Below are 27,535 nucleotides of genomic sequence, written 5' to 3'. Positions count from 1 at the left end.
GGGGGGCAGAGAGCCAAGCGTGGGGAGTCCAGAGCATCCCCAGCATCTGAAACATCCTGGAATCCAGAGCATTAACAGCATCCTGAGATCCAGAGCATCCCCAGCATCTGAAGTATCCAGAGCACCTAGAGCATCCTGTGGTCCAGATTATTTCCTGGTCCAGCACACCCAGAGCATCTGAGCATCCAGAGCATCCCCAGCAGAGCATCTCAAGCCTCCCTGGCATCCAGAGTTTCGCCAGCATCCCAGGAGCAGTGTCCAGGGACATCCCAGCTCTGGATTTGCAGGGATGAGGAAATGCCTGGCTGCGAGTAACGGGGAGGGAAACCTTGCTGCTGCTGATCGGCTCCTGGGAACGTCACCCTGCCAGTGAAGAGAGAGAGTGGGGGAAGAGAGGGAGAAGAGGAGGAGAGGAGGAAGCAGAAGGCTGAGAGATGGAGCTGGTGCTTCTTCCCCTGGAGCTGGCCCCGGCGATGATCACGTAGCCACGGAGAAGGTTCCCCCCCAGCTCCAGAGCCAGCCCTGCCCCTCGGCTCCTGATGGAGGGCGATTTGGGGGCCCCCAACAGCAGCGTGCTGGGGGAGCGCTCGCTGCTGGTGGGGAGCAACTGGGTGGCTGCTTTCCTCTGCTTCATCATCCTGCTGACCACGGCGGGCAACTTCCTCCTCATCCTCCTCATTGTCACCCAGCGCTCCCTCCGCAACACCTCCAACTACTTCCTGGTGTCCCTCTTCATGTCTGACCTGATGGTGGGGCTGGTGGTCATGCCCCCAGCCATGCTCAACCAGCTCTACGGCCGCTGGGTGCTGCGGGGAGACTTCTGCTCCCTCTGGTACTCCTTTGATGTCATGTGCTGCAGCGCTTCCATCCTCAACCTCTGCGTCATCAGCCTGGACCGCTACCTGCTCATCATCTCCCCCCTCAAATACAAGCTGAGGATGACCTCCTGCAGGGCTCTCTGGCTCATCCTGGCCACCTGGACTTTGGCTGCTCTCGCTTCCTTCCTGCCCATCAAGATGGGTTGGCACGAGCTGGAGTTTGAGGTCAGCTCCCCAAACGTCACATCCCGGGGAGACGAGGGGCAGTGCCGGCTGCTGGTCAGCTTGCCCTACGCCTTGGTGGCCTCCTGTCTCACCTTCTTCCTCCCATCTGCTGCCATCTCCTTCACCTACTGCCGCATCCTCCTGGCAGCCCGCAAGCAAGCGGTGCAGGTGGCCTCCCTCACCTCCAACGTGGCCACCGCCACCACCACGGACGAGGCTGCGCCGCAGGTAAGGTGGCCCACAGGGATGTTGCTCCTTGCAGACCTCTGTGCTTTTGGGTGCTTGGGGTGTTGCTGCTTTCCACACAGCCTCAGGGCCAGTGCTGGCAAAGGGCTTTGGCAACCAGCCCACAGGGAGGGAGATTTTAGGCAACATCCTCCTCCCCGATGTCCTTGGAGGTGTCCCGTGTCTTGTCCCAGCTGCTCAGGAGCACAGGAACAGCAGAAGCAGAGAACTAAATTAAGATCCAGGCCAAAATGCTCAGCAGCACCAAGTAAATGCCATTCCCCCACTCCTTGGCTGCTCTCATCCCAGAGGGTTTGAATCCTACCTGACTTTCCGCTCATAAATCTTGGCCGTGGTGGGTGTGAGACATTTGGGGCAGAAAGAGGAGTTTCAGTAATGGCAAGTACCGAATTCTGGAGAAGCACCTTCCCTCTGGAACAGTTGGCTGCTATTTCTGTTCCCTGGTCTATCATGGGAACTGCAAAACACCCCCTTGTTCCATTGCTGGTGAAACCAGGGTGTGTGGGTTTTGTAACCCAAGCGTGGCTGCACTTGTTTGCTTTTCTCCAGGAGAAGGTAATTGCCACTAAATCCAACAGCTTGAATTCCCCATAACAGGCTTTATCGACTTCATATCCCACAGGGAGCAAACCAAACTTAATTGCCTTTAAATACCTTGATTTAGTTGGTTGTTTTCTCTTAAGAAAGGAGCCAAGACTCTGGCCTGGCATCTCTCCTGCAGGTGAGAGATGTACCAGGCTTTCAAAGGCAAAGAGGAGAATCAAAGAATAGACAAGACAATGTCAGAAAAACATTGATTTTCCCTCCACCTGCTGAGATTTTGGACTCAGAGACACAACCTGCCACAGCCCCATGGCCCCAGCGCTGCTCTGCTCAGGGCACTGGGGATGTTCAGCTGTAAAACCAGCATCCACCACTGTGTTCCAGTGGAGACAAGTGTCCCAGCCCTGACCAGGCTGTGGCTGAGCTGGAAGCGAGGTGTCAGCCAGCAAACCCACGAGTTTCATCTTTTTAACCACATTTTTGTTCTGTTTTTCAGAGGGGAAGCTGAGTGGTAACGAGAGCTCAGTTAATTACGGCCGAGATCATGTTAATTGGACATTGCAGGAAGGGATGGAGGGCTGAGCTAGTGATGCTCTTTGTGGGCTGAAATGTTGGGCATCCTGCTTGTAAAAAATGATAATTAGTTTGCTGGTGTGATCAGCAGCTGGAGCTGCCTCACTAGAGCGTGATTTCTCCTCACCAAAACACAACTGAGTTGGAGTTCTGCACAAGCAGCAGCCCAGTGAGAAAGCCCTTGTTTTACAGTGAGGAAACCAGAGGCACTCTCTGTTGCTTCTCTTCCCAACTCATGGCTCAGGGACTGTGGTGTGTGCCAGCCCCCTGCCCCCTGGGAGAAGGGAGATAATGGGAGAGGTGAGAGTTCAGGATTTGCAGCACCAAATGCCACTTGCTTTGTGCAGGGTGCTGGTGCTGGTGCTGGTGCTGGTGCTGGTGCTTACTCACTGCCTTGTCCCTCCTTGCAGGTTCCTCGTGCCCCGAGCCAGCCCGTGGCCAGCAGTGAGAGCAGGAGGTTTGCCAACAAGCACAGCAAGAAGGCACTGAAGGCCAGTCTGACACTGGGCATCCTCCTGGGCATGTTCTTTGTGGCTTGGCTGCCCTTCTTTGTCACCAACGTGACACAGGTAAGCACATGCAGGGTTCTTGTGTTGGGGCTTTAAAAGGCTTTTTGCTTCAAAGTTGGATCTCAGGTGCCTGCAGGTCTGGCTGGAAAGCCTCTGGGACCAAGATGCTGTTTACCCAGGGAGCACTGGCAAGGAAAAACCCTTCAGAAGGGTTTTGAAGGGCTTCTTCCAAAGGGAAATGTTGGTATGCCAAGATGACCAGGGATTGGAACATCTGCCTTACGAGGAAAGGCTGCGGGCCCTGGGGCTGTTCAGCCTGGAGAAGAGAAGGGAGATGAGGGGGGATGACATTAAGAGTTACAAGTATTCAAAAGGTGTCTGTCAAAAGGATAGGCAGCACTTTTTTCTGTTGTCTCAAGTGCCAGGACAAGGGGTGGTGGGCACAAGCTGGAACACAACAAGTTCCACTGGCACAGGAGGAGCAAGTCCTTTGGTGCTGAGGTGAGGGAGCCCTGGCCCAGGCTGCCCAGGGAGGGGCTGGAGGCTCCTTCTCAGGAGGTTTCCAACCCCACCTGGACACGTTCCTGTGCCCCCTGAGCCAGGGGAACCTGCTGTAGCAGGGGCTGGGGCTGGAGCAGCTCTGCAGGGCCCTTCCAGCCCCACCACACTGTGATCTGTGGTTGTCTGAGACCCCTCTGCGTGGGGCTGTGGGCTGCTGCTAAGCCGTGTGTCCCCTGCCAGGCAGTCTGCGGCTGCGTCCCAGCCGGCTTCTTCGACGTGCTCACCTGGCTCGGCTACTGCAACAGCACCATGAACCCCATCATCTACCCTCTCTTCATGAGGGACTTCAAGAGGGCCATGGGCAAGTACCTGCCGTGCTGCCGGCGCGCAGGGGAGCCGCGGCCCAGCGCCATCTCCCTCTCCATGAGGAACTCCAACAGCGGGCCCCGCGCCGCCACGTCCCTCAAGAACGTCCTGACTTTGCAGGCTGAGACCGACTCGGTGGACTCTGGGGCTGTGGGGAATGAACACAACCAGCTGCCAGCCGGCACCAGCCCCCTCCCGCCTCTCCTGGCCCCCGCTGCCCGCTTGACCAACCTCTTGGAGGCAGAGCCCCGGGCTGGGGAGCTGCGGCCTGGGCTGCTCGGCACCCCGGTGGCCTGACGTGGGGTACAGACCTCTGCATGCTGGGGAGGATCCCCCAGCCCGCTGTGGGCTCTGCAGAGGGATGATGTGCTGCAGGACATCCCCCAGCCCACGTGCTGCTCGGTGACCTCTTCACGGTGTGCGTCTCCTCGCAGAAGCCGTGGTCGCCGAGCTGCCCTGGGGGCAGGTTCCAATGCAAAGCCACGTTTGACTGCCAAATTAATCTGCCTTGTTTCTCTGTCTCTCCTTTGCTCACCATCACCAATCCTCACCCTTCTCTGAGAGCTGCTTCTTCTCACCAGCACCTCACCTCAACCTCAGACACCTGACCCTGCCGACAGCCAGCGTCTCCCTGAACTCAAACCAAGGTTCGCTCGCCAGCTGCTGCTCTCCCACCACGGGACCGACACAACCCACATCCCCTGACTCACAGAGGAGAGGTTTGGGGCTGCCCCAGCCCACACATCATCACATCTTCTCGAGGTTTCGTGTCCTCCCCTGATCTGGGGTTGATGGTGTTTCACCACTGACAGCCTGTGCTACGGGGGATTAAAACGAGGTGCCAAATGTTCGCTGCTGCTTTCTGGGTCCTCAGCGAGTGGGTGTTTGGAGTGTTTGTGGCTCCTCAGCAATCCTGACAGTACCAAGAGAAGCCTGCCTTTACATTTCATCCCACAGCTTCCTATTTGTGGCATATGACCGTCATATTTGGCTCTGACAATCCCTCAAAGGGATGCAATCAGAAAATCCACTCCTTTCCCCCCCCAGTCTGAACACTGGCTGTCTTTTAATTGACAATGCTGCCTCCTCCCACCCTCTTCACCACCATAAGCAGAGACAACAGTGACTAATAACCCAAACCAACAGATTCAGCAAGTTTTCCCTCAAGTGCCTTCAGGTGGGTTGGTGGCTGTGGCCTCCCTGGACTCCAACCCCACGAGCCTCACTGCCTGTTCCTGAGCTCACCCTAATGAGTTTGATTGTGCTCAGACATACAGACAAACGAGTACCAAGCATCCTGAGGACATGAGCTGGGGAAGAAGCAGCCACACACCAAGCAAGTCACACTAGTTTTCTTTCCACAGTGCCCATGTACATTCCAGAACTGAACAACAAGTGTTTTTATGACCAACTTGTCATTTATTTGCTACAAAATGAAGAGCTCGGTGACAAAGGGTCGAGACTGAGCACAGCTTCAGACATCCAGTGATTTTTGCCACCCATCTGTGGACAGATGGCTTGGGTTTGGTATCAAGCATGATGATACATACACACATCATTCCCACACATGGCTTTGACTACAAGTCCAGTTCAAGACACAATGAACTCCAGGAGACCACGACAGCAGGCAGGGGCTTCAGGAGATGGACAGAGCTGCTGCTTCAAGCCACGTGTCCCAGAGCAATAAGCCATTGCTGTCTCATCGAGCCAGCCCCCTGTAACAAGAGGTTTCCTTGTGGACAAAGCCTCTGTATCCCTCTGCTGCAGCCAACAGCATCAATGCTGATGAGGAAAACAAGCTTGTGGAATCCTGTGATCCGAGTCAGAGGGGTCTCCTGTGGCTCTGAGCAGGTCTGAGCCCCTTGCTGGCATGGGAAAGCCACAGCCAGCAGCCAAAGCTGCAGTGGGATGCCAGGTTCTGCTGCCAGCCTCAGCAACAGCCACCTTCTCCACCTGCAGGTAAGGTTTGCTGGTTATTAAAGTGGCTGCTGGACTGGGGAGGGAGGAGGAAAGGCTTCATGTGAACCCAAACCAGAAGCTGCAGCTGCACCAAATCCCCTCTCATGAGCCAACGAGGTCTGTGTGTGTGGGACAGGGTTTGTGCCACAGCAAAACACAGAGGTGTTCTCAGAAAGGGGCTGATGCTCCTGCCACGTTCCTGCCACACGTGTGCTCTTGGGCTGAGCAGCACCATGGGCAGAAAAGGACCTTTTATGGAAGACACAGCTCAGTCCCATGCAGTTCTGGAGGGCTCAGCACGCAGGGGATGTGAGGCAGGGTCCCTCCCTCTGGCTCGAGGCAGGGGAGAGGAGAGTGGGTGCCAATTCTCTTTTATGGAAGGAGGTAGAAGTCAAACAAATTCATGTTTATCCTATGCCAAGTATTAGTTTTATTCTAAGCCAATTAAATTATGTCTAGAGGGGGCTGTAAAGGCTGGAGATGTGTGTGGGACACAAAGGAAAGGCCCTGTGAGCTGCTGGCTGGCAGAGCCTGGGAGGAAGTTTCACACACTCAGAAATCATAAAAAGCCCACACTTCTGCTGTCTTTCACCTGGGGACTTGTTTCTAAGAGTAGAATTGTAGAATCAGAATCATTTTGGTGGGAAAAGCCCTTGAAGCTGCTGCAGTGCCAGCCCTGCCCTCACCCTGCCCAGCCCAGCACTGACCCACAGCCTCAGCACCTCAGCCCCACGGCTTTGGGATCGCTCCAGGGCTGGGAGTCAGGGAGTGTCAGAGAGTGCTGCTGTGTCCCCTCAGGCTCCTCTTCTCCAGGCTCAACACCCCCATTCCCTCAGCCCCTGCCCAGCCCCTTGTGCTCCAGCCCCTTCCCCAGCTCTGTGCCCGGCTCTGGCCACGCTGCAGCCCCTCAGTGTCCCTGTGGCAGTGAGTGAGGGGCCCAGCACTGACACAGCCCTGGAGCTGCAGCCTGCCCAGGGCCCAGCACAGGGGACAATCCCTGCCCTGCTCCTGCTGCCACCCCACTGCTGAGCCCAGCCAGGCTGCCCTTGGCCTTCTTGCCCCCCTGGGCACGCTGCTGGCTGCTGTTCAGCCCCTGGCACCAACCCCCCCAGGCCCTTTCCCTGCAGCAGTTTCCAGCCCCTCTGCCCCAGCCTGGAGCTGCCTGGGCTTGGGGTGACCCAAGGGCAGGATCTGGCCCTTGCCCTTGTTCAGCCTCATCCCATTGCCCTCAGCCCATGGCTCCAGCCTGGCCAGAGCCCTCTGCAGCCCCTTCCTGCCCTCACACAGATCCATGCACCCACCCAGCTTGGTGCCATCAGCCAACTGACTGAGGCTGCACTTGTTCCCCTCACCCAGACCATTGATAAGGATGTTAAACAGAACAGGCCTCAGCACTGAGCCCTGGGAACATCACTGGTGACTGGCCAACAACTGGATTTAACCCCATTCCCCACCACTCTCTGGGCCCAGGCAGCCTGGCAGTTTTCCACCCAACACAGAGCACATCCATCCAAACCATGGGCAGCCAGTTTCTCCAGGAGGATGCTGTGGGAGACAGTGTTGAAGGCCTTACTAAAGTCCATGTAGAACACATCCACAGCCTTTCCTCATCCACTAAGAGGGTCACCTTGTCATAGAAGCAGTTCAGCTCAGTCAAGCAGGACCTGCCCTTCATAAAGCCATGTTGACTGGGCCTGAACCCTTGGTTGTCAAGTAATGAGGCTTTAAACACCCCTCACCCTCAGCTTGCAGACAGGGAATCAGCCTTGTTGACTGGAAAGTGCCCAACAGAGCTGCAGGAGGCTGGGGAAAGGAGCTGGGTGACCTCAGCCTCTGGCCTCCCCAGCTGGCAGAGCTGGAGTGTGGGCACTGAGACGGGCAGAGCTCACGGCAAAACCAAACCCCAAATCAACCTCTGGTGGAAAGATGGCTTTTAATTCCCTAGTGATAAGTCCCTCTCCATGACATGCTTCAAAATACCCACAGAGCCATCTGCTTTGCCAAGAGTTCCAGAGCACAGACACAGTCCCTGACGCTGACAGCTGCTTCCTCCCAGACTAAACCCAGATTGTGCAAGGAGGGGAGTGCTGCCACTTCCTGAGGAGTGATGCCAATTCAGGCAGCAACCAGCCCTTTCTCCTCAACGGGAGATGCTGGGGGTGGCTGCTCTGGAGGTTTTGGTGCAGTGCCACACCAGTGCCACGCTCCAGGCTCTCAGGAGGGTGACAAAACTGCAGCTGCAGCTCTGCCAGCGCTACCGAGACGCCTTTGAGAGCTCCAGTGCAACAGACAGTGGTTTGAGTGCTGCCTGAGCATCTGCCCACCACAAAGAGCTCTAATCTGCCTCTTCACCCACTGCCTGTTTCTTGCTGTCCTCTGTGTTTGAACAGGTTTCTCCCAAGGGGCAGCTGAGGGAAGCCTGGCAGTGAGGGTGGCTGGCTGGGAGGGCCTCACCGCCAGCTGCATCCTCTTGCACAGTGTTCCCCTCTTCCCCAGCCTCACTGCCTGCTGCTTTCTTGGCTAGAGGGGAGAAAAAACTGCTGCTGCCCTTCTCTTCCAGCTGACACTCCTTGGTTTTAATGCCCACAGCTTTCAGGATGGTGTCCATCTGCTTCATGTAGTCCAGGTGGCCGTTTACCTGCAGGGAACGAGAGTCCTGTCAGTGGAGAAGCCGTGGGGAAGGCAGCTCGGTCAAGTCCTGCATCTTCCAAACCACCACTGCCCTGAGACTTGGGTTTGGCTCTGAAAGGCTGAAAGAATGGCTGAGAAATGCTGTCACCCACTGAATAACCCCAAGTGGCTGCTCCCTTCGTGGCACACGCTGCTGCTGGATTGCTTTCCCTCTCAGGTGTGTCTCTTTAAATGCCTGAACGTTGCTGATTTACAGACCCCAAGATCCTGGGTGCCACGAAGGTGAGGAGAGGTGATCTGCCCCAGTGAGACACCCACGGAGGAGACACGTTGTCTTAGTTCAGCTCCTGCTACGTGTCCTCCCTGGCCCTTAGCACCCTTGTAAAAGTGAAGATTATCTCATTTAAATCAGGATCTCGTCATCAAATCTGACAACAGTGACCAAGTGTGTCAAGGTTCTTGGCTAGGAAGGTGCACTGAGCTGACCCACACTGGAAACCTGAGAGTTAGGGGTTCCTAAATCAACTGAAAGTCAACAACACACACAGAACCCCCCTGAGAAGAGAAACCTTGCTGAGGCAGCTGTTGGAATGTCCTCTTGCAGCTGGGGCACAGGAGGGACACAAAACCTCTTCTGTAGGCTGTTGTCTTATGCTAAGGGCTGGAAAGTGGCTTCTGTGTTTCAGGTTTCTGATTCTATCCAGTTTTCATAGAATCACAGAACCCCAGATGGTAGGGTGGGAAGGGTCTTGCAGAGCTGCTCCAGCCCAACCCCTGCTCAAGCAGGTTCCCCTGGCTCAGGGGGCACAGGAACGTGTCCAGCTGGGGTTGGAAACCTCCTGAGAAGGAGCCTCCACACCCTCCCTGGGCAGCTGAGGGTTCCTTCACCTCAGCACCAAAGGAGCTTCTCCTTGGGTTTAAGTTCCATCTTCTTTCCATTACCCCTTGTCCTACACCAGCAAAATCCAAAGCTCTCAGCTGTTTGCTCAAAGCAGCTTTTTGGGTGGTAAGGTTTGGATGCAGCTCAGGCTTGGAGCACATCAATGCAAGATGGGACTTTCGTCAGGCCAGATGGCTCAACGGGCTCTTGATGTTTTGAACAGACTAGTTAATTCAAATAACCACGGAAGGGCTAATGGACTGGCTGCTAAGATGTGGACATTGTCCTCTGGAAATCACTGTGAAGCTTTTACTACTCAGTGGGGGGCTTGGTGCTAAAGAAAGGAATGAGGAGAGGTGGAGGAGGCAATGGGAGCACTGGGAGGGGTTGCTGGTGTGTTCTGAAACCTCCACACTCATCATCATCCACACCCAGGGATTTCTCAGCCTGTTATGTCACCTCATCATTAGTCAGAGAGAACAAATTTCCTCTGGCACCCAAAGGATGAGACTGTCAGAGCTCCTCAGTGTCCAGCAGCTTCCACCAGAAGCGATTTCTCGTCCCTGAGCAGCACCATCACTGAGGGACGCTGCAGATGAGCAGCGCTGAAGAGCTGAGCTGGAACAGCATCTGAGAGGCTCCATCCCTTACTGCAGCTCTGCTATTCCCACTACATCTCCTCAAAGACACCTCTTTCCAGGACAGCCCAGGAGAGGCTTCCCTAAAGCCAGCCCAATGCAAGCCCTGAGGAGCAGAAGGGGAGGCGGGACTCTGCCATACTGTGACTCGAAGCGTTGAGCCATCAGCTAAAGAACAAGTTGCCTCATCACTTTAAAGCTCTGGAGCCACCCTGGTGGGAAGATTCCACCATTCTGTCTCTCCACAGCCTGTTGTCACGTGCCATCTGGAAAGCTGAGTTCCTGCACTGAGCAGGCTGTGCTGGAGAAGGGATGGGAACAACTAAAACGTCATAAATGACCATAAAAACTTTAAAGGGAAATAAACAACTGTTTGAGCACTTGTCAGAACAAAGTGCAGGAGGAATTTCAGCATCAATGGAAGAGAAAAGCATTCTGGTAACCAAAGCAAATAATATTTATGCTTGTTATAAGGAAATGAAAGCAGTGGGGTAGCTTTATCAGTGTGCTTCAGTGACTTCTCCCCTATTGTATCTGACTTTATGGTGCCTTTGACTCATTGGAAGGCACAAACTGGCTGCCTGTATCACTACAGGACTCCAGCACCATGCAGGATGGTGGCCAAGGGGCCACAGGTGATGGTATTACATCCATCAGCTGAGAGGAGCCATCTGCCCAGTGAGTTTGGAAAGGTTTGAACTTCAAATCCACCCAAAAGTGTCCAAAACGTCACTGAGCACAATCAGCCACGTCTATGGAAGTGAAGTGGGAGCTTTTGTGTGGTGCAGTCAGTGCCTCTGATCATGGTGTCATAAACACACCATCAATTGACAGGAGTTTTGAAAGCAAACAGTGCTGCCCCTGTGCCTGCAAGCAGTGGGGTGAGCTGGGCAGCACCAGCCCTGCTCTGCACATCAAGGAGGTTCTTCTCTCCCTCTGCTCTGCCCTGCTGAGGCCTCAGCTGGAGTCCTGTGGCCAGTGCTGGGCTCCCCAGCTGCAGAGAGACAGGGAACTGCTGCAGAGAGGCCAGTGCAGGGCCAGCAAGATGCTGAGGGGCTGGAACATGTGTGTGAGGAGGAAAGGCTGGAGCCCTGGGGCTGTTCAGCTTGGAGGAGAGAAGCCTGAGGGGAGACCTCATCAACACATTATCTTCTGTTCAAGTTCCTTGGAAACAATGGAAAGTGCCTGTGAAACTTTCTTCAGCTTGGCACTTTGTAATCTCAGCTTTTCTGAAGGAGAAGGGTGCAGTCCCAGAGGTTCAGCTTTGCCCAGGGTAGCTGAGGTGTCCAGTGTATGCACTTGATGTTGTGGAAACCCAGTGTGAAACCACACAGATGAGTTCCAGGTGGAGGAAATGACTCCTATAAACCTGCAGGACAGGCACACTGCTGTGGCAGCTGCCACCCAGACAACATGTTGATGAAGAATGAGGAGAATTTAGCTGCCATCAAAAGCATGGGAAAGGAAGAGGTTTTAAAGTGGATGCAAAATGTAATCAGAGCTTGGAAATCTCCCAGACAACTTTTACACTGGCCTAAGGAGAGAACAGCACTGACTTCTGCAATGATTGTCATCAGCTCCTAGTCCAATTGGCATTGCACTGGGCTCCCAGGCAGGGATTCCTGCTGTCCCCAGGCTGGCCAGGTCATCCCAGCTTTCTACTGTAGTGAAACTACCCAGAGAAGCTTAAGCACTTCTTCTTGACTTGTGAGCCTGTGTGAAAATGCTCTGCCTGCCTTCTGACTCCCTGCAGCTCTGCAATACCTAAATGTTAATGCAAAATGTGATCTGCAGTATCCCACTTGAACAAACAGCAACCAATGTCCCACACTACAGCTCCATCACTTCCTTGGTCTCTGTAACAGGTGCTGTCAAATAAATGAACAGAATAAATCAGTCCCATTTAACCATCAGGAAGGCTTTTATCACTGCATTTGCTGAGTGGGAGGACATTTTTCTCTCAGGTTTTTTTTACTGACAGTCAGATAAAAAACACACTAATCAAGAGAGACATGCAGTAAATGCCTTGGAGGTGAACTCCTGCTTATACTGAGCTCTCTTAGCCCTCCACTCATCTGAGGATTGGGATGCTACCACAGCAGAGAACCAGGCTCTTTGGATCCAGTCCACTTCTCATCCTGCACTGACTGGGAGGTGCCTAAAGCACTGAGGCTGCCTGCATAATAGTTTCATGCTGAGCACCTTTGCATCATCTATGCCTTACTCTTCTGTCACAGCTTGTCCTTTCTCATTCCTGGCAGGAGACTCACAGGGACCTCCAGCCAGCGAGGGCATCAGCAGGGATGGAGCTGGTCCCTATTTCTATGATGCTGCTGCAATGTATTTGCAGTAAAATCCATCTTTGCTTTCTTGCCACTTATTGCCCCTGAACATTTCCTTCCCCATTCTTGCTCCCTTTACTTTTAAAGCATTCATCAGAATGCACTGTATCTTATTTTTCCCACAAAGCCTCCATGAGCTGGAAAATGAATGAAGACAATGACACCTACTCAGTGGAGGCTTTTCCCCCTGGGGGGTTGCTCTTTTTTTTCCCCCTCCCAATGCTTTGCAGTGGGATTAAGCAAGTGAAAGTGTCTCTGTGAAATGAGAACAGCTCTGGGATTGTCTGTTGGCATCATGCAGCAGGAATACAGATGCACAACATCAGCAGATTAGCAGATAGCAGCTCTGCAGCCTTTATTCATTTAGCTGAAATGTAAATACAGCTCCTCTGGGGGTAAACTGGAGAGGCTGCTGCCAGCCTGGAGGGGTAAAGTCTGCAGGGCTCCAGGGGGTTTCAAAGTTCAGGAAGCAGAAGGTCAACAGAAAGAGAATCTCTGAAGTCAAAAAGAGGAGAGTAACACAGACTGAACCAGCAGGAAAAGGCAGCCACCCTTTGGCAACCTTGGCCATTTTTCTTTCCATGTCAGCAAAAGATGTGACTGCTCACAAGAGACTAATGGCATGGGGATGGGGAAAGAGTGGGTGTGGGAGCATGTGGGAGTGCCAACAAGCCAGTAAGATGGATAGTCACAAGAACAGGTGCAGTGCTGGACCTTGTTTGAGGCTCTTACACCACATCTTTTGTTGTGCAGTGTCTCTGTTTCATCCTTCCAGGACTAAGCCCTGTGTTTCCTGGCAAGGGCTGTGCACAGCTCAGTTCCAATGAATGAAAGGAACTGAGCTGGAAAGGGGCTGGTAACAGTTGGGTATTTATAGGCTCAGTGGGCTGATGCTCCAAAAAGTCTGAAAGCACTTACAAGTGCCTCTGAAACACTGAAATCCCTCCCAGCTTGTGGGGACGTTCAGGAGGAGCCGTGGCAGGGCCAGTGACTGTGGAACTCTCCTCAGCTTTGTGCTGAGCACCTTCCAGTCTGGTTTGCAGAGAGTGAGAAAGGAGTTTAACCATGGAGATGTGGGAAACCAACACTGCATGTGCAAGACTCCTGTGAATATGAATACACAGGCTGGGGTCTGCATGATTTCCTGTAGAAGAGCTGAGTCCCAGGTAAAGACAAAGCAATGGGGTCATTGGTTTGCTTAAGGTATTTGGGTGCATATTGCTAGACATGTACAACAGTAGATAGCTTTGAGGTAACACACTGTCTACCAGACATAGAGATGAATCTCTTCCTGCTTCTTTGAGACTGTAAAAATGCAGCAGCTCAGGTTTGGACCTGAACAAACCAGCCATGGGTACCACAGAGCTTCTGTAGTGACAAACTTCTGGCACCACAGCATCGATGCAGCCCAGGGGACCAAGGTGCAAGGCCTAAGGACTTGCCCATGTATGAACCTGAACAATGCTGAAGGCTCCACCAAGACTGCAAGCTGTACATGCTCTGCAGTTGTGTGTTTGAGCTCTAGGTTTCCCAGCTGCTGATCCTGCCTATTTGCTGATCCAGGGCTTGTAAGACAGGAAGGTCTTTCATGGAGCATGATGGCATTTTCTGCCTCCAGTATGAGATATTTCAGAACCAAAACACTCCAGACTTGCCAGCAATTCTCAGTATATTGCTCAATAGTGAGCACTGGCTGGGCCAACAAAATCTATAGAGAAGTGTGAGAGTTATCTCAGAAGGAGGGACAAGGTACACAGAGGTGCTCTTCAGTACCCCATCTTCCCCTAAGCAATGAGTGTGAGGTTACAGTGCTGCAGGCAAAGGAGAGACTTCAAAAACGGAGCAGATAAGATGTATTACTTACTACAAACGAAAGGTCCATGTTTACCATCCTCCTGTCATCCAAATCCACTGGCTGGAGGCCTGCAACGTTGATCTGGACAGAAGAGGTCCTATATACAAACCTCAGCAGCCAGTCCCCCCTAGGAGCAGAGCAGGGCAAATAAATCCTGTTGTCAAACCAATACCAGACTATGAGGAGAGCAGGAGGGCTGTGAAGCACAGTGACATCTTAGCTGAGACCTGCTGCAGGTCAACCCTCAGATTCAGCATCTGAGTCCAAAGTAAAGAACCAGTGCAGTGAGGTGTATTCCCTGACAGCCTCCCCCACCTGCTTTTTCCTATTTGTGAGCAACAAGCCACAATTCCTACAGCATCCTTCATCCAAGACATGGGCTTGCCAAAGCAGAGGCTGACCAGACTACTGCACCCAGGGAGGTACAGACACACACACACTGTTTTACTCCAACAGCACATGCAGGCTTTGAAATGACAAGGAGATCTTGTTGGGGTTTTGGTATGATAGTAAATGAATACACTTTGCTTCCTGCAGTGAAATTGATTCTTGTATAACACAGGGAGGAAGGATATTTGCCAGGGCAAATTCCATTATATGCAACAATTGCTATCATTTGTGGTCTCCTGGAGGAACACAGCAGCACTCCCAGGAAGGCAGAACTGCTTCTTCCTGAGGTCACATGAAGAAATGCTGTCACTGGTGTGCACACCCAGCATCCAAATACCTCCTGTGACCCAACAAGGACAAAAGCATCCACTTTCATCCTAAGTGACAGATGGCATTAATCATTTGTTGTTTCAGTCCCAGATGCTTTCTCTTCTTCCTCCCTCATCTTACACATCTGTAGGGAGCACACATGCACATGGGTGTGTGGAAAGTAGCATTTTCAGCTGTCCTTGACCTGAAGGCTCGTGGCTTTCTCAGCCACCTTGACTTAGAGCTATGTGCTCTTTGCTAATCTTCTTGCCTGGTTATTTCTCTCTTCATTTCCCCTTGCTCTTACTTTTGCCTGCTTCATTCCTTCAGTTTCATTTCCCTTCTTCTAATTGTGCTGGTAAGCAGCATTCTTGTCACAATTACCTTCCAGATTTGATACTGTCACTTGAATTCTTAACAGCTTTTATGAGCTGCTTGGTGCCTCTGAATCTCCCTCTTCTCACCCAGCAGCTCTCACAACTCTGCAGAGCAGTTGTCTGCACAGTTTTAAAAGGCTGATACTTGATTTCAAGGTAACCTTTGTATCTCACATCCTTGGTAAACTTGCTACAGCTCCTCCAGCTACGCCTCCTTTTAAAGTAAAACACCTTGTTCATGTGGACTATCTTGACCAGAAACTGACTCTAGGTAGGAAAAAGTTCTTCCATCTGTTTGAGCTCCTTCCCTCCCATTGCAATCTTTCACTCCTTGTTCCCTGTAAGAAGCCCCCAGTAAATTGTACTGCAAAGCTTTTACAGATTTGAATTCTCATTCTTTGCCTGTCAGTGAACTTAAGGGCCATATTTATAGCCCTTTACAGAGATTTAAAGGGGCCTTAGAATATGTCAAATTATGCACAGAATCACACTGAGCCATCTTTAAGCTGCCAGGCTGATAAAACACTTGTCACTGTAGGAACAGGACCTACATATTGAGCACCTCAGGCTTTCAGTGCAACTGTGCATCACAAACAGCCAAGAGCTGGAGACACAGCAGCCTTTAAGTGTCTCCTGAAGACTGTCACCTCCAATTAATCAGAGGGAGAGACCTCTGGAGGGAAGAGGCTCTGACACTGCTGTGCCTGGTGCCACTGAATCAGTGCAGTCAGCAGCTCAACAATTGCTTACAGGATGTTGAAAAGGGATAAATGTACAAGTGTGCATTCAATAAATGTACCATGGTGATGCATCACAGGTGATGGAGCAGAGGACTGAGCACATACAGACCTGCAGTAGCCATTTATGATCCTGCCCGACACCACTTTTGTGATAGCTTTCCAGTACTTGGCTTCTCCTTCCACTGGAGCTCCCAGTAAAACCACATCTTGAATGATCCCTTGACAGTCTACACAGATGGAAGCAGAACAGCTCAGGTTTAGGAGATGGGTCCCAAGGTTTATCTTTACACATGAGGGAGGGCTATGTTCAGACATGGAAAGGAGGATCTCAGACATCCTCTGCTGAAATGCCAAGTGTCTGCAGTTCCAGCTGGAGTCATTCCAGTGAATGTGAAAACTAGAGATCCTGAGACAGTGAGAGGAACTGGGCTGGTGGCAAGAGGGAGAAGTGGCCTGGCCTCTGTCCAGAAAGATGCAGTGCAAGCAGCAAACCTGTGCAAGGATCTTTCCACAGTCCTGTTGATCTGGGTTTGCACAGAGCTGAACTATTAATGCTCTGAAACAGGTGAAAGGGCCTGACATTCCATCCAGTGAGCAAACATGGCCATAGACTATGCACAATATTCCTGCAACCAGTCCTTAGAGCTGAGTTGGTGAAAAACAAAACCTGTACATGCAACAGAACCCTCCCCCACATTCTTACTATGGATTGGGAACTGGAAACACAAAGGCATTTGCCAGCACAAAGTGATCATCTATCAAACCAGTCTGATTTTCTCAGAGGGTACCTTACCCTGAATGCCCAGGGCATCATCTGCTGAAAAGGAATGTTGACTTTTAAGCACAATAAATCTTCTCTTACCTGACAGCTGCAGCTGGGGAATTTCAGCAGAAATAATGATTGAATGAGAAATACTGGGCAGCTCTGCTAGCTTCCTAAACTCCCCAACAATATATTCATGTATGTTCATAAATCTCCTTTCCAGAGGCAGATCAAACACCTGATGCCATAGCAGCTAAATGACATTCCCAGCAGCACAGACCTTGGGATGCTCATGGGCACAAGCTGCCAACTCCATGCTCTCCACCCTTGGCAGACCAGCCTTCACAAGAGGTGAGTTAAACTCTTCTCAAGCTGCTGGCTGCAGTTTGTAAAATCACATGCTGAAGGTTACAGGGCAGCAAAAACAGGAATGACTGCATAACACATCAAGTCATGATGGAGAGCTGCTGCCTGCTGGACTTTTAAAGTGTAAATCAATTGGTTTCCTTACCCTCATAGCAGTACATGGCTTGGGGCTACCTGCAGTGCCTGCATCTTTCTCTGCAGTGGAAATCCCAGGGCCTGACAGCAACCCAAAAGAGCTCTCATGGTATTATTTCTTATTGCAAATGAAACTTTGCACCAATCAAGAACAGCCAAGAGCAATTCAATTTTGTTAGTGTAATCTGTGAGCAATAAAGCCCTGTTCCCATAATCATGGGCAATGAAAAGGAAACCCAAGGCTTTGCCAATGGGGAGTTTGTTCCAACCAAGGTACTAAATTCCACAGACACAGTGTGAGCCAACTGAATAAACAAACAGGTAATTCATCAGGATCCCCAGCATCTGGGCAAGGTAGTGGAAGCTTTTGTGTCTCCAGTCCTTTGTGCAGCTTATTTCTTGCTCAGAACAAAAATGTTCAGCCCTGGATGAAAAATACTGAGGGCTCTGCTGGGCCTTTGGGGTACAACTCACTGGGCAAAGAGGAGAGCACCTCATCGTGTTAGTCCTGACTGAAATGAGAGCAGGGGTGGATTTTAACTCCCTTTGGGCAGCATTCAGATGCAGAGCCATGATCAGTGTTTCACAGCAGAGTTTGGCAGCAGTTCCTCATCCCCAGCCCCAGCAGAGATGATAACCCAGAGATGATGCTGGCCACAGCAATTCAGTAGGACACTGCTCAGTCAAAAATGTAACACGTGACACCTCACTGCTGGTGCACACAGTTCAGTGTCAAGGTTCAGGTTCTGGTTTGTAAGAGCCATTACCAGTTTTCATTAGTTTACACTTCTTATTTATTAAAGTGCTTGGGAACCATGATGGAGAAACCAGAGCAATGATCTGTAATGCAGTAACTTGTCTCTGATGGGTCACTGCTACATCTTCTGCTATAATGTCATTTTCTGGTAACCTGCTAAGCTCGAGCTTCTGAAGTCAGTTGTGATGAAATATCCCAAAGGTTATTAGAACAGAAGAGGTGCCAAAGAAACACAAGGAAAAACTTCCCTGTTGATTTGAGGGAGCCCTGGCAGGGGCTGCCCAGATGGGCTGTGGAGGCTCCTTCTCTGGAGACATTCCAACCCAGCTGGATGAGTCCCTGTGTGCCCTGCTCTAGGTGGTGCTGCTCTGGCAGGGGGGTGGCACTGGATGAGCTTTGCAGGTCCCTCCCAGCCCTTGAGACTCTGTGATTCTGTGAATTGATTTGCAGAAGTGTCTTTTCCTTTAACACAACTTGAGTTTCTGCTATGGTGTTTGGCTGGATAATCCATGATTAGCTATTTATCCTCAGAAAGGCCACTGCCATCTGGATACAGACAGCCTGCATGACTAGACCTTGCATTTGTTTTGTGTGAGACATGCAAGTCCAAGCCCAGATCACTCTCAGATGTCCCAGGTCCCAGCTCCATTCCTTCTGTGGCTTGAGCAGGAATGTGCCTTGGCAATCTGTACTAAAGATGCTGCTTTTCATCTCACAAACAGCTCAGATTTCATAATTCAATTAAGGGACTGAGGAATTAGTGCTGAGGGGGAGCTGCATAAATACATAATCACAATGCTTGGATTTCTTTGGAATGGCAGCCAACCTTAAAGACCCCTCACTGGTTTCCTTTCATGTATGACAGTCCCACATGACTCCAGTGAGAGCCTGAAAATATCTCAGCCCGTGGCATTCTTAGGACACAGAGAGAGTAGATCTAAGGCCAGACTAGGATCTGGGTTCTGGCTTCAGCATAACTCCATTAGGATCAGTCTGGATTTGATTAGATTTATTTTGAGAAGAGAATTCCTGCATTTCCATGTTAAACCAGAAGTGAAGTTCTGGTGCACAGCTGTGAACAGACAAAGTGCTGTTCTCCTCTGTCCTCCTGTGACTCTGTTCCCACCTTCTCAGACTCGACTGAGCATTTTCCTTTCTAAAGCTCCTTCTTGACTAAGGACTCTTTGTGAGGCTAAATGGTTAATGAATTAAGCTAAGGAAGAGGGGAAAGCAGGCTGCAGGCACACACTCACTACTGACTCAACTCCAAGATGCAATTTACATCAACTGATCATAATGATTTTATTCCTTTACCCAATTAAAAATAGAATCTATTAATAAACAGAACCACAATGGGTCATAAATCGACAGATGGGTTTATACTTGACTTTGGGGAAGAATTACCATGAAAAATAGCAGATGCCAGTGGCATTTCAGTGACTTAAATGGAAGGGAGGACTCAGGGAATCAGATACAATAGCTACAGAGAGCTTCCCATGAAGGCAAAGCATCTTCTGCCAAGCTGGCAGCGCTGCGTGGGCAGCTCACAGGCGAATGTCACTAAATGTCGAGTTGCTGTTTACAGCCTGGAGGCCAAACTGTCACAGTGCAGCACCTCAAGCAAAGACAGTGGATTTAACTCACTCAACTGCTGGAAATGACAGCAGAATTTGATTACAAATGTATTTCAAAGCTTTCCCCCCTCTCCCAGGTTTTTTGTTCTATCCTAAAAGACCCGAGTTCTGTTCAAGGATTCTTCCTCTCAGAAGAAAAACTTCTCTGCCAGCAGTAAAGAAAACAAAGGAGAAAAGGGTTAAAAGGTGAATTTTACCTTTTTCTTGAGCCATTTCCTGCAGGCAGAAGTAAATGACTCTGGCACCCAGACTGAAGCCAATCAATGTGACAGGTCTCTTGCCCTAAGCAAGAAGGAAAGGAGAAAACGCCATCAAACACTGTTCTAGACCTAGAGAGCTGCAGGATCCCTGAGACCCTGATCCACAAAGCACTTCTGCTTGTGCATGATCCTTCAAACACTTGAGCAAAGTGGCTGTGTATCCTGGGTTATGCACAGCTCAGTCCTGAGGACTCTACCCGAGTGTTTTGTGTTTTCTGCTGTTCAGAACATCAATTGAAATACTCTCACGATCAGAAGTGACAAAACCCAGATGTTCCTGCCAGAAACAAATCAGGTGTTGTCAGTGTCTTGAAATGTCCAAATTTAAAGCTTAATTCAAGGAGCAAAATCTTCCTGGAAGCCTTTCAATAAACAGAAGAAGCTCTAACACAGAAACATGGATTGTTTCTAGATTGAAGACTGAAGGACAGCAGCACTGTGTGGCTGCTGTAAAAAATGATGTGGGGTAAGCTATAAGATAAAGCCTAAGCTTTGGGAGAAATGGTGTTTGTATTAACCAGGGACAAGGTGTGGGATGGACTCCTTAGACATCCCACTAACTAGTTCTAGAGCTCCAGCACACTGGGTTGTGTGTTTCCACAACAGCAAATGCTTAAAAGGCAGTAACAAATGCCCCCAGGCAAAACAAAAGGCTTGTATGGAATAAAGGTTATTGCCTCTCCCAGCACTGGATTTTTATGAGAAATCAAGTTTGTTTCTCCTCTGCTGTTTCATGTTGTTGTAACAAGCAGCTCTGGGGCCATGGCTCCCATAGGGCTCCTCTGCAACAGATCCTGGACTAGTGTGTCTGTCAGATAAACACCTGGCCAGCAAAAAACAGCCTCCCTCCATGGCAGTGATAGCCCAGCAAATAACAGCAGGCTTTAGGGGGGGACAGAAACATCTTTTGCAAGCCTTCTCAGGGAGGCTTAATGACTTCTGTCACTTCTTTCAGGTCTCACCCCATGCCACTTCTCTGTAGGCAAACACATGGCTCAGTGCATCTGCTGCTGCACACTTTCCTCTTACATTGCTCTGCTTGTGCAGAGCAGTGAATGTTTTACAGTCTGTATTCTCTTTTTCTTTTCACCTGTCTTTATTTTCTGTTCCCAGATTTCCACTGGCTCAGTTGGCCTGGCTGTTCCCTGATGTGGTCAAGCCACTTGTCATCTATGACCTGGATCTCTTCTCCTTCATTTAGAAAAGCTTTAGGTTAAATGGAGCAAATCTTTGCAGGATTTCTCTGAATCACTTGGGACTTGCCATTTGTGAACCACACACATGTTGGTCACCTTTTTTTTGTTCATGTTTCAGTTTATTATGAATTGTTTTCTCTCCCTGGAAAGATACCACTTGCTAGTTAACAACAAAACTGAACTTCCATGTGTCAAATCCCTTCCAGCCATTCTTCCTGGATCATTTGTGGTCAGTTACCTGCTGTCGACTGAGCAGGATGTGTGCAAGGTGTTTGCCTACTTCAGCAGAGCGATGGAGACACACTCCCCAGGGGTTGTCAATCACACTGGCAACAGTCAAGAGAGAAGCTGGCCAAGTCAAGGCTGTCACAATACCTGCAACACACAAAGCAACCAGCACAGCATAGGCACAAATCTGGGCTGCTCTTAGGAAACAGCAAAAGCAAGACAGTTCACTGAAGTTAAAAGCTAAACCTAAGACCTTTTGTCAGTTCCAGTTCTTCTTTCTCAAGAGCTGATCTGAGAAATGTTTTGCTAGACTAAAGATAAGAAGGAATCTGATGTTCTGATACAAATAGACACTATGCATGAACATAACCTGCATGTTTGAAAGGTTTCTGTAAAGCAGTAAAACTGTAACAACACAGAGAAATAAACACAGTCACACATGAAGGAAGGTGTTGCCAGCTGTAATTTTTCAAGAAGGAGTCAATGACACAGAGGCATTGCAACCCAGGACAGTAAATCTAAAGTCCAGGTGTGGCAGAGGAGATTCTCAGGCTACTTCTGCAGAGGGGTGCTAATACTGCCAAGGGACATGTCTTCTCAAATACCTTCCTCATTTAGGAAAGCTTTAAACACACACCAACAATGAAACTGCACAAGGTAAACTTTTACAATGGTGAGAGCCACTCAAGCAACTCCAATGTGATTTAGGTTCTTACCAGACAGGACAGTGAACTTTAGGGCTTCTTGAGCCATCATGTTCACAAAACCATTCAGCAGGGAGTCTAAGGCATTGCCCAGTTCCATCAAGTACTTGGATTCCCAGGCCAGGCAGTACTGCTCCCTGGATTGCAACATGCTGCTCCATGGTGCTGTGAAGCTCCCTGAGAAAGGGTGCAAAGATGGAATTAATGTTCAGAGAAAGCACAACACCTGGCTCCTGGCAAGATGAGCCAAATAGAGAATCAGAAAAGGACCTGCAGGACACTGAGATATACTGTGACCATCAGGAATTGTGTTTACTGTGAGATTTAGACTCTCTGTCTCCACTGTTTTACAATAGACTGGGGCTCTGTAAATAATCATGCAGCTTTAGCTGCCTTGGCAAAGAGTCTTCACACAGCGTGGGCAGGCTCAGACCCCATGACCCATTCAATTGCCTCAGAGACTGCCAAGACAGATGGACATTAACACTGCTTATGGTGGGTATTAAGGACATTCCTCCTGTCATCAGACATCAGACAACAGGCCAAGTCCTGCAGCTCCAAGTCCTGGTCCAGGTCAAGTCCTGGTTTCCTCATACAGACCAAAGGAGGGTCTGTCCTGAGAAAGACAAAGTGCTGAATGGCTGCATGGGCTGAGCTCAGTGGGACCAGAAGCATGGAAAATACCAAAGAGCTGCTCACAGAATCACAGAATCAAAGAATCATAGAGTGGTGGGGGTTGGAAGGGACCTTTAGAGATCATCCAGTAACCCCTCTGGCTCAGGGGGCACAGGAATGTGTCCAGGTGGGGTTGGAAACCTCCTGAGAAGGAGCCTCCACACCCTCCCTGGGCAGCCTGGGCCAGGGCTCCCTCACCCTCACTGTCTATCACAGAGCATCTTCCCAGCACTTGGGTTAGTTGGGCCAGCAGTAATGGTCCTCTCTGAAACCTGCACTTGCAGATCCAGACTGCAATCATTTTTACTTTGCCATCTAGCCTTATTATTTTTTTCCCTCCAAACACAGTGCCTGGATGTTTGAGAGACAATGGATCATCTCCACTGTGCAAGGCTAATTTTGGGCTCAAATAACAAATTTTAAGCCATATTCTCTCTCCTGCTTGCAGTGCAGCTTGCATAAATTGTCCAGGAGTGGCCTGGCAACTCTGAAGGGCACAGCAGAATTGTTCTCTTAATTAACTAAAATCCTTCCACACTGTTCCTTCCTCAAACGATGCAGGGCAGGCTCAGCAGCTGCTGACCAAAGTGGCATGAGAGAGCCACGTGCCAGATCCCACCACAATGTGCTGTCACCTTTGTGAATGGATGGATGGGCAGCTACTGGGAGCTCAAAAATCACAAAGCAGCAAATCCCTTAAAAGTCCTGCCCTCAGTGCTGTGTTTTAAGGAGTGATGTAAGTTTGTAAATAGACAGACCCAGCTGTAAAGGAGGAAAAAGGATGACAGCTCTAGTTTTGCTTATTTAAACATGATAGCAGATTGCTAGTTATGGAAGAAGAATGTGTGTCATTTGTAACTCCCTTTTAAGGGCAAACAGACACAAAAGGTTCCTGGAGGGACATCCTTGTCTTTGTAACAGTGCCTGGGAACCCTCTAACCCCAAGGACTTGGAGCCCTGGTGAAAAGACAAGAAGAAAAGCCAAAGCACAGTACTGCAAAGTGAAAATAACCTTACTCTGACAGCAAGCTGCACCCTAACAAGCAACAGGCCAGAGACATCCTCCTGCATCACTGATACCCAACGTTAATCATGGTGCTCCTGAATAAATTGGCAGCTGTTCAGTCAGGTTGCTGAACACATCCGTTGACATATGTTACATGACAAGCTTCCCTGGGAACTGAAACACCACAGACTCTTCAAGGTTGCTGCCTCTCCATTCACCTCCTGAGTGCTGTGCTTAACAGGATTTATTTGACAGAACTTTCTTGCCAATAAACCTCATTAGCTGGCAGATCCTGAGACACTATTTTCTGTTAATTGCTGGAGGATAAACATAAGGTCTCAGAGATAGGCGAGACATGTTGTACTAGTGCTGGAAATCATCCACCCCAAACAGACCTTTCCTAGCAAAACCAAACAGCATTTATTAACAGAAACAATCCTGCTGTGACTACTGCCAGCCCTCCTATCACTACCCATTTACTGCCCTCTCTCTTTCCCCTGTTTTGACTGGGATTGCAGATTGAATTACAATGAGTGTTGATCTGTTTTAGTTACCAGGCCATGCAAGTGTGGGGAAGACACAGTGCTACAAGAGCACAAACACTGCCTGGAGTGGAACACAGGCACAACTCTCCAGGCTTCTCTTACTCTCCTTTGTGTTGTTCTTACCATATTTGCCAGTGCACAGCCATCCAGTAATTGCTATGGTGATATGAAGCTGCTTTCCTTCAGTAAGTGGGAGGAATTCAAACTCTTCTATGGCTCCCACACGCTTCTTCATCTTGTATCCTACACACAGCAAGACAAAAACACAAGTCTCAGAAATCTCACAGCAAGGACAGACTCTGCTAACAGTAAAAGTTCCCAGGAAACTACTTGGGTAATTTGGACAGGGTTTTCTCCTTTCCAAAACCCTCAGCTAGTCCATGCATTAAAAATAATGTTAAAGTTGGCTCAGTATGGAGCCAACATGATCCCTGTGAGCTGGTGTGGTCTGAGGGAGCCCCAGCAGAAGGCTTTTTTGCTGCAGACCAGGTATCAGCAGTAACAGCTGCTGCTCCCCATGGCAGCACCTTTCTAATCCAAAGCAACAAGCTTCATTTCCTTCATTAGCCACATATCAAATACTCTCGTCCTACTTAGTCACCAGAGGCCACAACAGTGTCTTGATCAGCACTGAAATGAAAATGTCATAGTTATAAGATTAGACCTTGAGTTGCTACTGGGATGGGTCTGTTCTCCCCAGTAATAAGCAATGGAACAAGAGGAAAAGGCCTCAAGTTGCCCCAGGGGAGGTTGAGGCTGGATGTGAGGAGGAATGTCTTTGGTGCCAGGGCTGTCAGGCATTGGAAGGGGCTGCCCAGGGAGCTGCTGGAGTCACCGTCCCTGGAGGGGTTTCAGAGCTGGGTGGGTGTTGCACTGAGGGAAATGGGCTGGTGGGTGATAGGGCTGGGACAGAGGCTGGGCTCCAGGGGCTTAAAGGTCTCTTCCAGATGAAACTATTCTATGATTCTATGCTTCTATGATCGTTTTCTTACCAGTAAGGCCAGCTCCAGCTGCTCCAAAAAGGGATGCCATGACAGCAATTCCAGCAGTTGAACCTAAAGCAGCTGCTCCAGCACTTCCAATGACAGTGGCAGCTCCTGCAGCAACTAGAGGGGCAGCAAGACCCCCTGTCAAGCCTGAGGATGCAAAAACATCACCAAACTGTTACCTCTTATCAAAAACCAGGCAGCCATTTCCCTGTGCTGTGTGAGTACTGCTAATGCTACCGAGAGAGGAAAAGCCATAGTCTTTTTGTGCAGCACCAACAAAGGTACTTTCTAGACCCTCCCCAAGTCCTGGATCTCTGCACAGATTCTTTGACTTCACTAAAAACAAAGAATAAGTTAAAAGTCAAAGGAAGAGCATGTGGCAGACTGGGGTGGGCTATGCCCTACATCTGCTTAGGAAATACTGATCTAGTCTCACACTGTTCTGGATTTGGAGTTGAAGATATGATCCTCTTATAACAGAAGAGCAAAAGAGGAGAAAACATCTTGTAAGAGTGGCAACCTCAGTTCAATACTTCCCCCAGCCAGTGAAGCTACACTGGAATAACTTTTCCAGCTAATTCTGTCAGTTTTATTTTTGTGTGGCTGGGATTTGGAGTTTCTTTTCTCCTTTATTTGTTTTTAATGCTTTTTGGTATCTGAAGTAACATACTACCACCAGCCTGGCAAAGAAAAGCAGTGAATGCTTTGAAATGAGAACTTGGGCTAACAGGTAGAATGGCTTCTGTTGCTCAATGTGTAATTCACACTCCCCCACTCTGCCCCTAGTGCCGTGTCTGCAGTTCAGGAGCAAGTCTCCCAGATGCCTGGGGCAGCCTCACCGATCACAGTTCCACCCCCAACGGTTGCCAAACCGATCAGCAGGTATCTCTTCAGCTTTTTTCTTCTTTCCTTCTTTTTTCTTGATTCCTCTGAAGTTCTGTGAGGGGATTAAAAGCACAACAAAAACCCTGATGGAGAAGCTTGGTTACAGTGCTGCACCAGACTCTGCTTTTATTCTCCACACTGTAATTTCCCTACTGGGAACAGTAAAAAGCAACATGCAGGTGTGGAGTGTGACAACACACTCAGATTTATGAGCATGGACATAAATCCATATCTTTAAATTGAAACGATTTAACTGCTGACAAAAGCCAACAGATGTTACTTACTTGGAAAACCTTTCCTAATAGGGCTGAAGCTTGTAAAAAAAAGAGAAGAAAAGAAACAGAAAGTCAAAAGCATTGCAATAACTACATATTGCCTGTGTGTCTTGGGAAAAACCCACCAGAAAGCTAAGTGGAAACAGGGAAGAGTGATGGAAACAAAAGGGAATTAAACTATTTTCCAACAGCAGTGTTTATATTGAGCCACTTTGTAACTGCACATCACAATCTAACAATGTGATAGGTATTAAGCAGGGTCATTAGTTCATATGTCTGTGTGCATTGCAGCTATATTTTAACAAGCTCATCTGAAACAGGTAAGTATACCTAAAAGGAGCAAATATCCCTTGTTGGGCACAACTTTTGTCTTCTTTCCACTCTCTTTGGTTTCCCCTCTTACAAGAAATACTTCCCACTTCAGAGGAAAGTGTAAGAAACAGAGGATACTGGAGTAAGTTGTTTACAGAGGATGGTTCCCTCTCTCCTGCTTACACAGCACTTGCTCTGGGCCTCGAAACAGGAGATTTATCTTGCATCCAAACTTGGCTATTTTCCCTCTTAATCCTATCCTAATTGTGGATTTTTATTATCCATATAATTGCCTAATCCTTCCTGGAACCCCCTAAGCACACTGTAATTTTGATAAAGACAATTTTAGATGAGTCCCAAACAATATGCAGCTTTGTAAAACGCAGCAGGGGGGAGAATGAAGCACAGTGGGTGAAATCCCTGCACGCCAAAGTCAATGGCAGAACTCCCACTGACTTGCATGGCACTGAGGCTTTGTCTCCACAGAGATCCTCCAAAAAAACAACCCCATTGTGTGTTACCTTCTGCAGCTGAACAAGTAAGTGTTTGCAGAGAACAACAGTGCAGCCTGCAATGGTTATCTCTTCAGCAATTTCCACATAACCACATTCATTCTCTACAACCTCCCAGGCAAGGCAGTATTTGGATATGCCCTAGTTTGTGCATGAAGTCACCAATCTCAAGGCTTGGCTTTGGAAAAAATTGCTCCTGGAGTTCTTTAAACAAGTGCTGCAGTCTGACTGTTACCACCTAAGTTGGCAATATCCAGTAGTTTCTGTTCTACATAAGTGGTTCATCAGCTTTTATAGTCAACATGTGTTGTCTTGGGCTGAAAAGACTGACCTGGTGAGAGCTGAAATCTTGGCTGACCTGGCTTTAGTTGCAATAATGAGCAACTTGAGT

General features: G+C 49.5%; 2 protein-coding genes across 2 annotated transcripts in view; one reads left to right on the top strand and one right to left on the bottom strand.

Moving 5' to 3' along the window:
- The first annotated feature begins 526 nt into the window (after window positions 1-526).
- HTR6 (5-hydroxytryptamine receptor 6) lies at window positions 527-26,043 on the top strand. The gene is made up of 6 exons (XM_062013091.1): window positions 527-1,271; window positions 2,816-2,974; window positions 3,656-5,740; window positions 8,330-8,588; window positions 16,889-17,016; window positions 25,947-26,043. Exons 1-3 carry the CDS (start codon window positions 540-542, stop codon window positions 4,076-4,078), a joined length of 1,314 nt encoding a protein of 437 aa, XP_061869075.1. The 5' UTR covers window positions 527-539; the 3' UTR covers window positions 4,079-5,740; window positions 8,330-8,588; window positions 16,889-17,016; window positions 25,947-26,043.
- Window positions 6,870-27,535, bottom strand: part of TMCO4 (transmembrane and coiled-coil domains 4) — a 31,532-nt gene continuing 10,866 nt past the window's right edge. The window contains exons 6-14 of the mRNA XM_010204952.2: window positions 26,000-26,097; window positions 25,164-25,307; window positions 24,295-24,414; window positions 21,958-22,122; window positions 21,252-21,388; window positions 19,755-19,839; window positions 16,012-16,129; window positions 14,096-14,213; window positions 6,870-8,378 (exon numbers count right to left, since the gene is read on the bottom strand). Coding sequence (XP_010203254.2) covers window positions 8,076-8,378; window positions 14,096-14,213; window positions 16,012-16,129; window positions 19,755-19,839; window positions 21,252-21,388; window positions 21,958-22,122; window positions 24,295-24,414; window positions 25,164-25,307; window positions 26,000-26,097 — 1,288 coding nt within the window. The 3' untranslated portion in view covers window positions 6,870-8,075. The remainder of the gene's footprint in view (window positions 8,379-14,095; window positions 14,214-16,011; window positions 16,130-19,754; window positions 19,840-21,251; window positions 21,389-21,957; window positions 22,123-24,294; window positions 24,415-25,163; window positions 25,308-25,999; window positions 26,098-27,535) is intronic.

The sequence above is a fragment of the Colius striatus genome, chromosome 21, assembly GCF_028858725.1.
Source record: "Colius striatus isolate bColStr4 chromosome 21, bColStr4.1.hap1, whole genome shotgun sequence".
In the NCBI taxonomy this organism is placed as follows: Eukaryota; Metazoa; Chordata; class Aves; order Coliiformes; family Coliidae; genus Colius; species Colius striatus.
This window is presented reverse-complemented; position numbering and strand designations above follow the sequence as displayed.

Excerpts from the sequence above, each read along its gene's own strand:
- HTR6 (XM_062013091.1), top strand. The coding sequence starts at position 540 with ATGGAGGGCGATTTGGGGGCCCCCAACAGCAGCGTGCTGGGGGAGCGC. Across the intron at positions 1,272-2,815 it reads CGGACGAGGCTGCGCCGCAG|GTTCCTCGTGCCCCGAGCCA; the intron begins GTAAGGTGGCCC and ends CCCTCCTTGCAG. Across the intron at positions 2,975-3,655 it reads TTGTCACCAACGTGACACAG|GCAGTCTGCGGCTGCGTCCC; the intron begins GTAAGCACATGC and ends GTCCCCTGCCAG.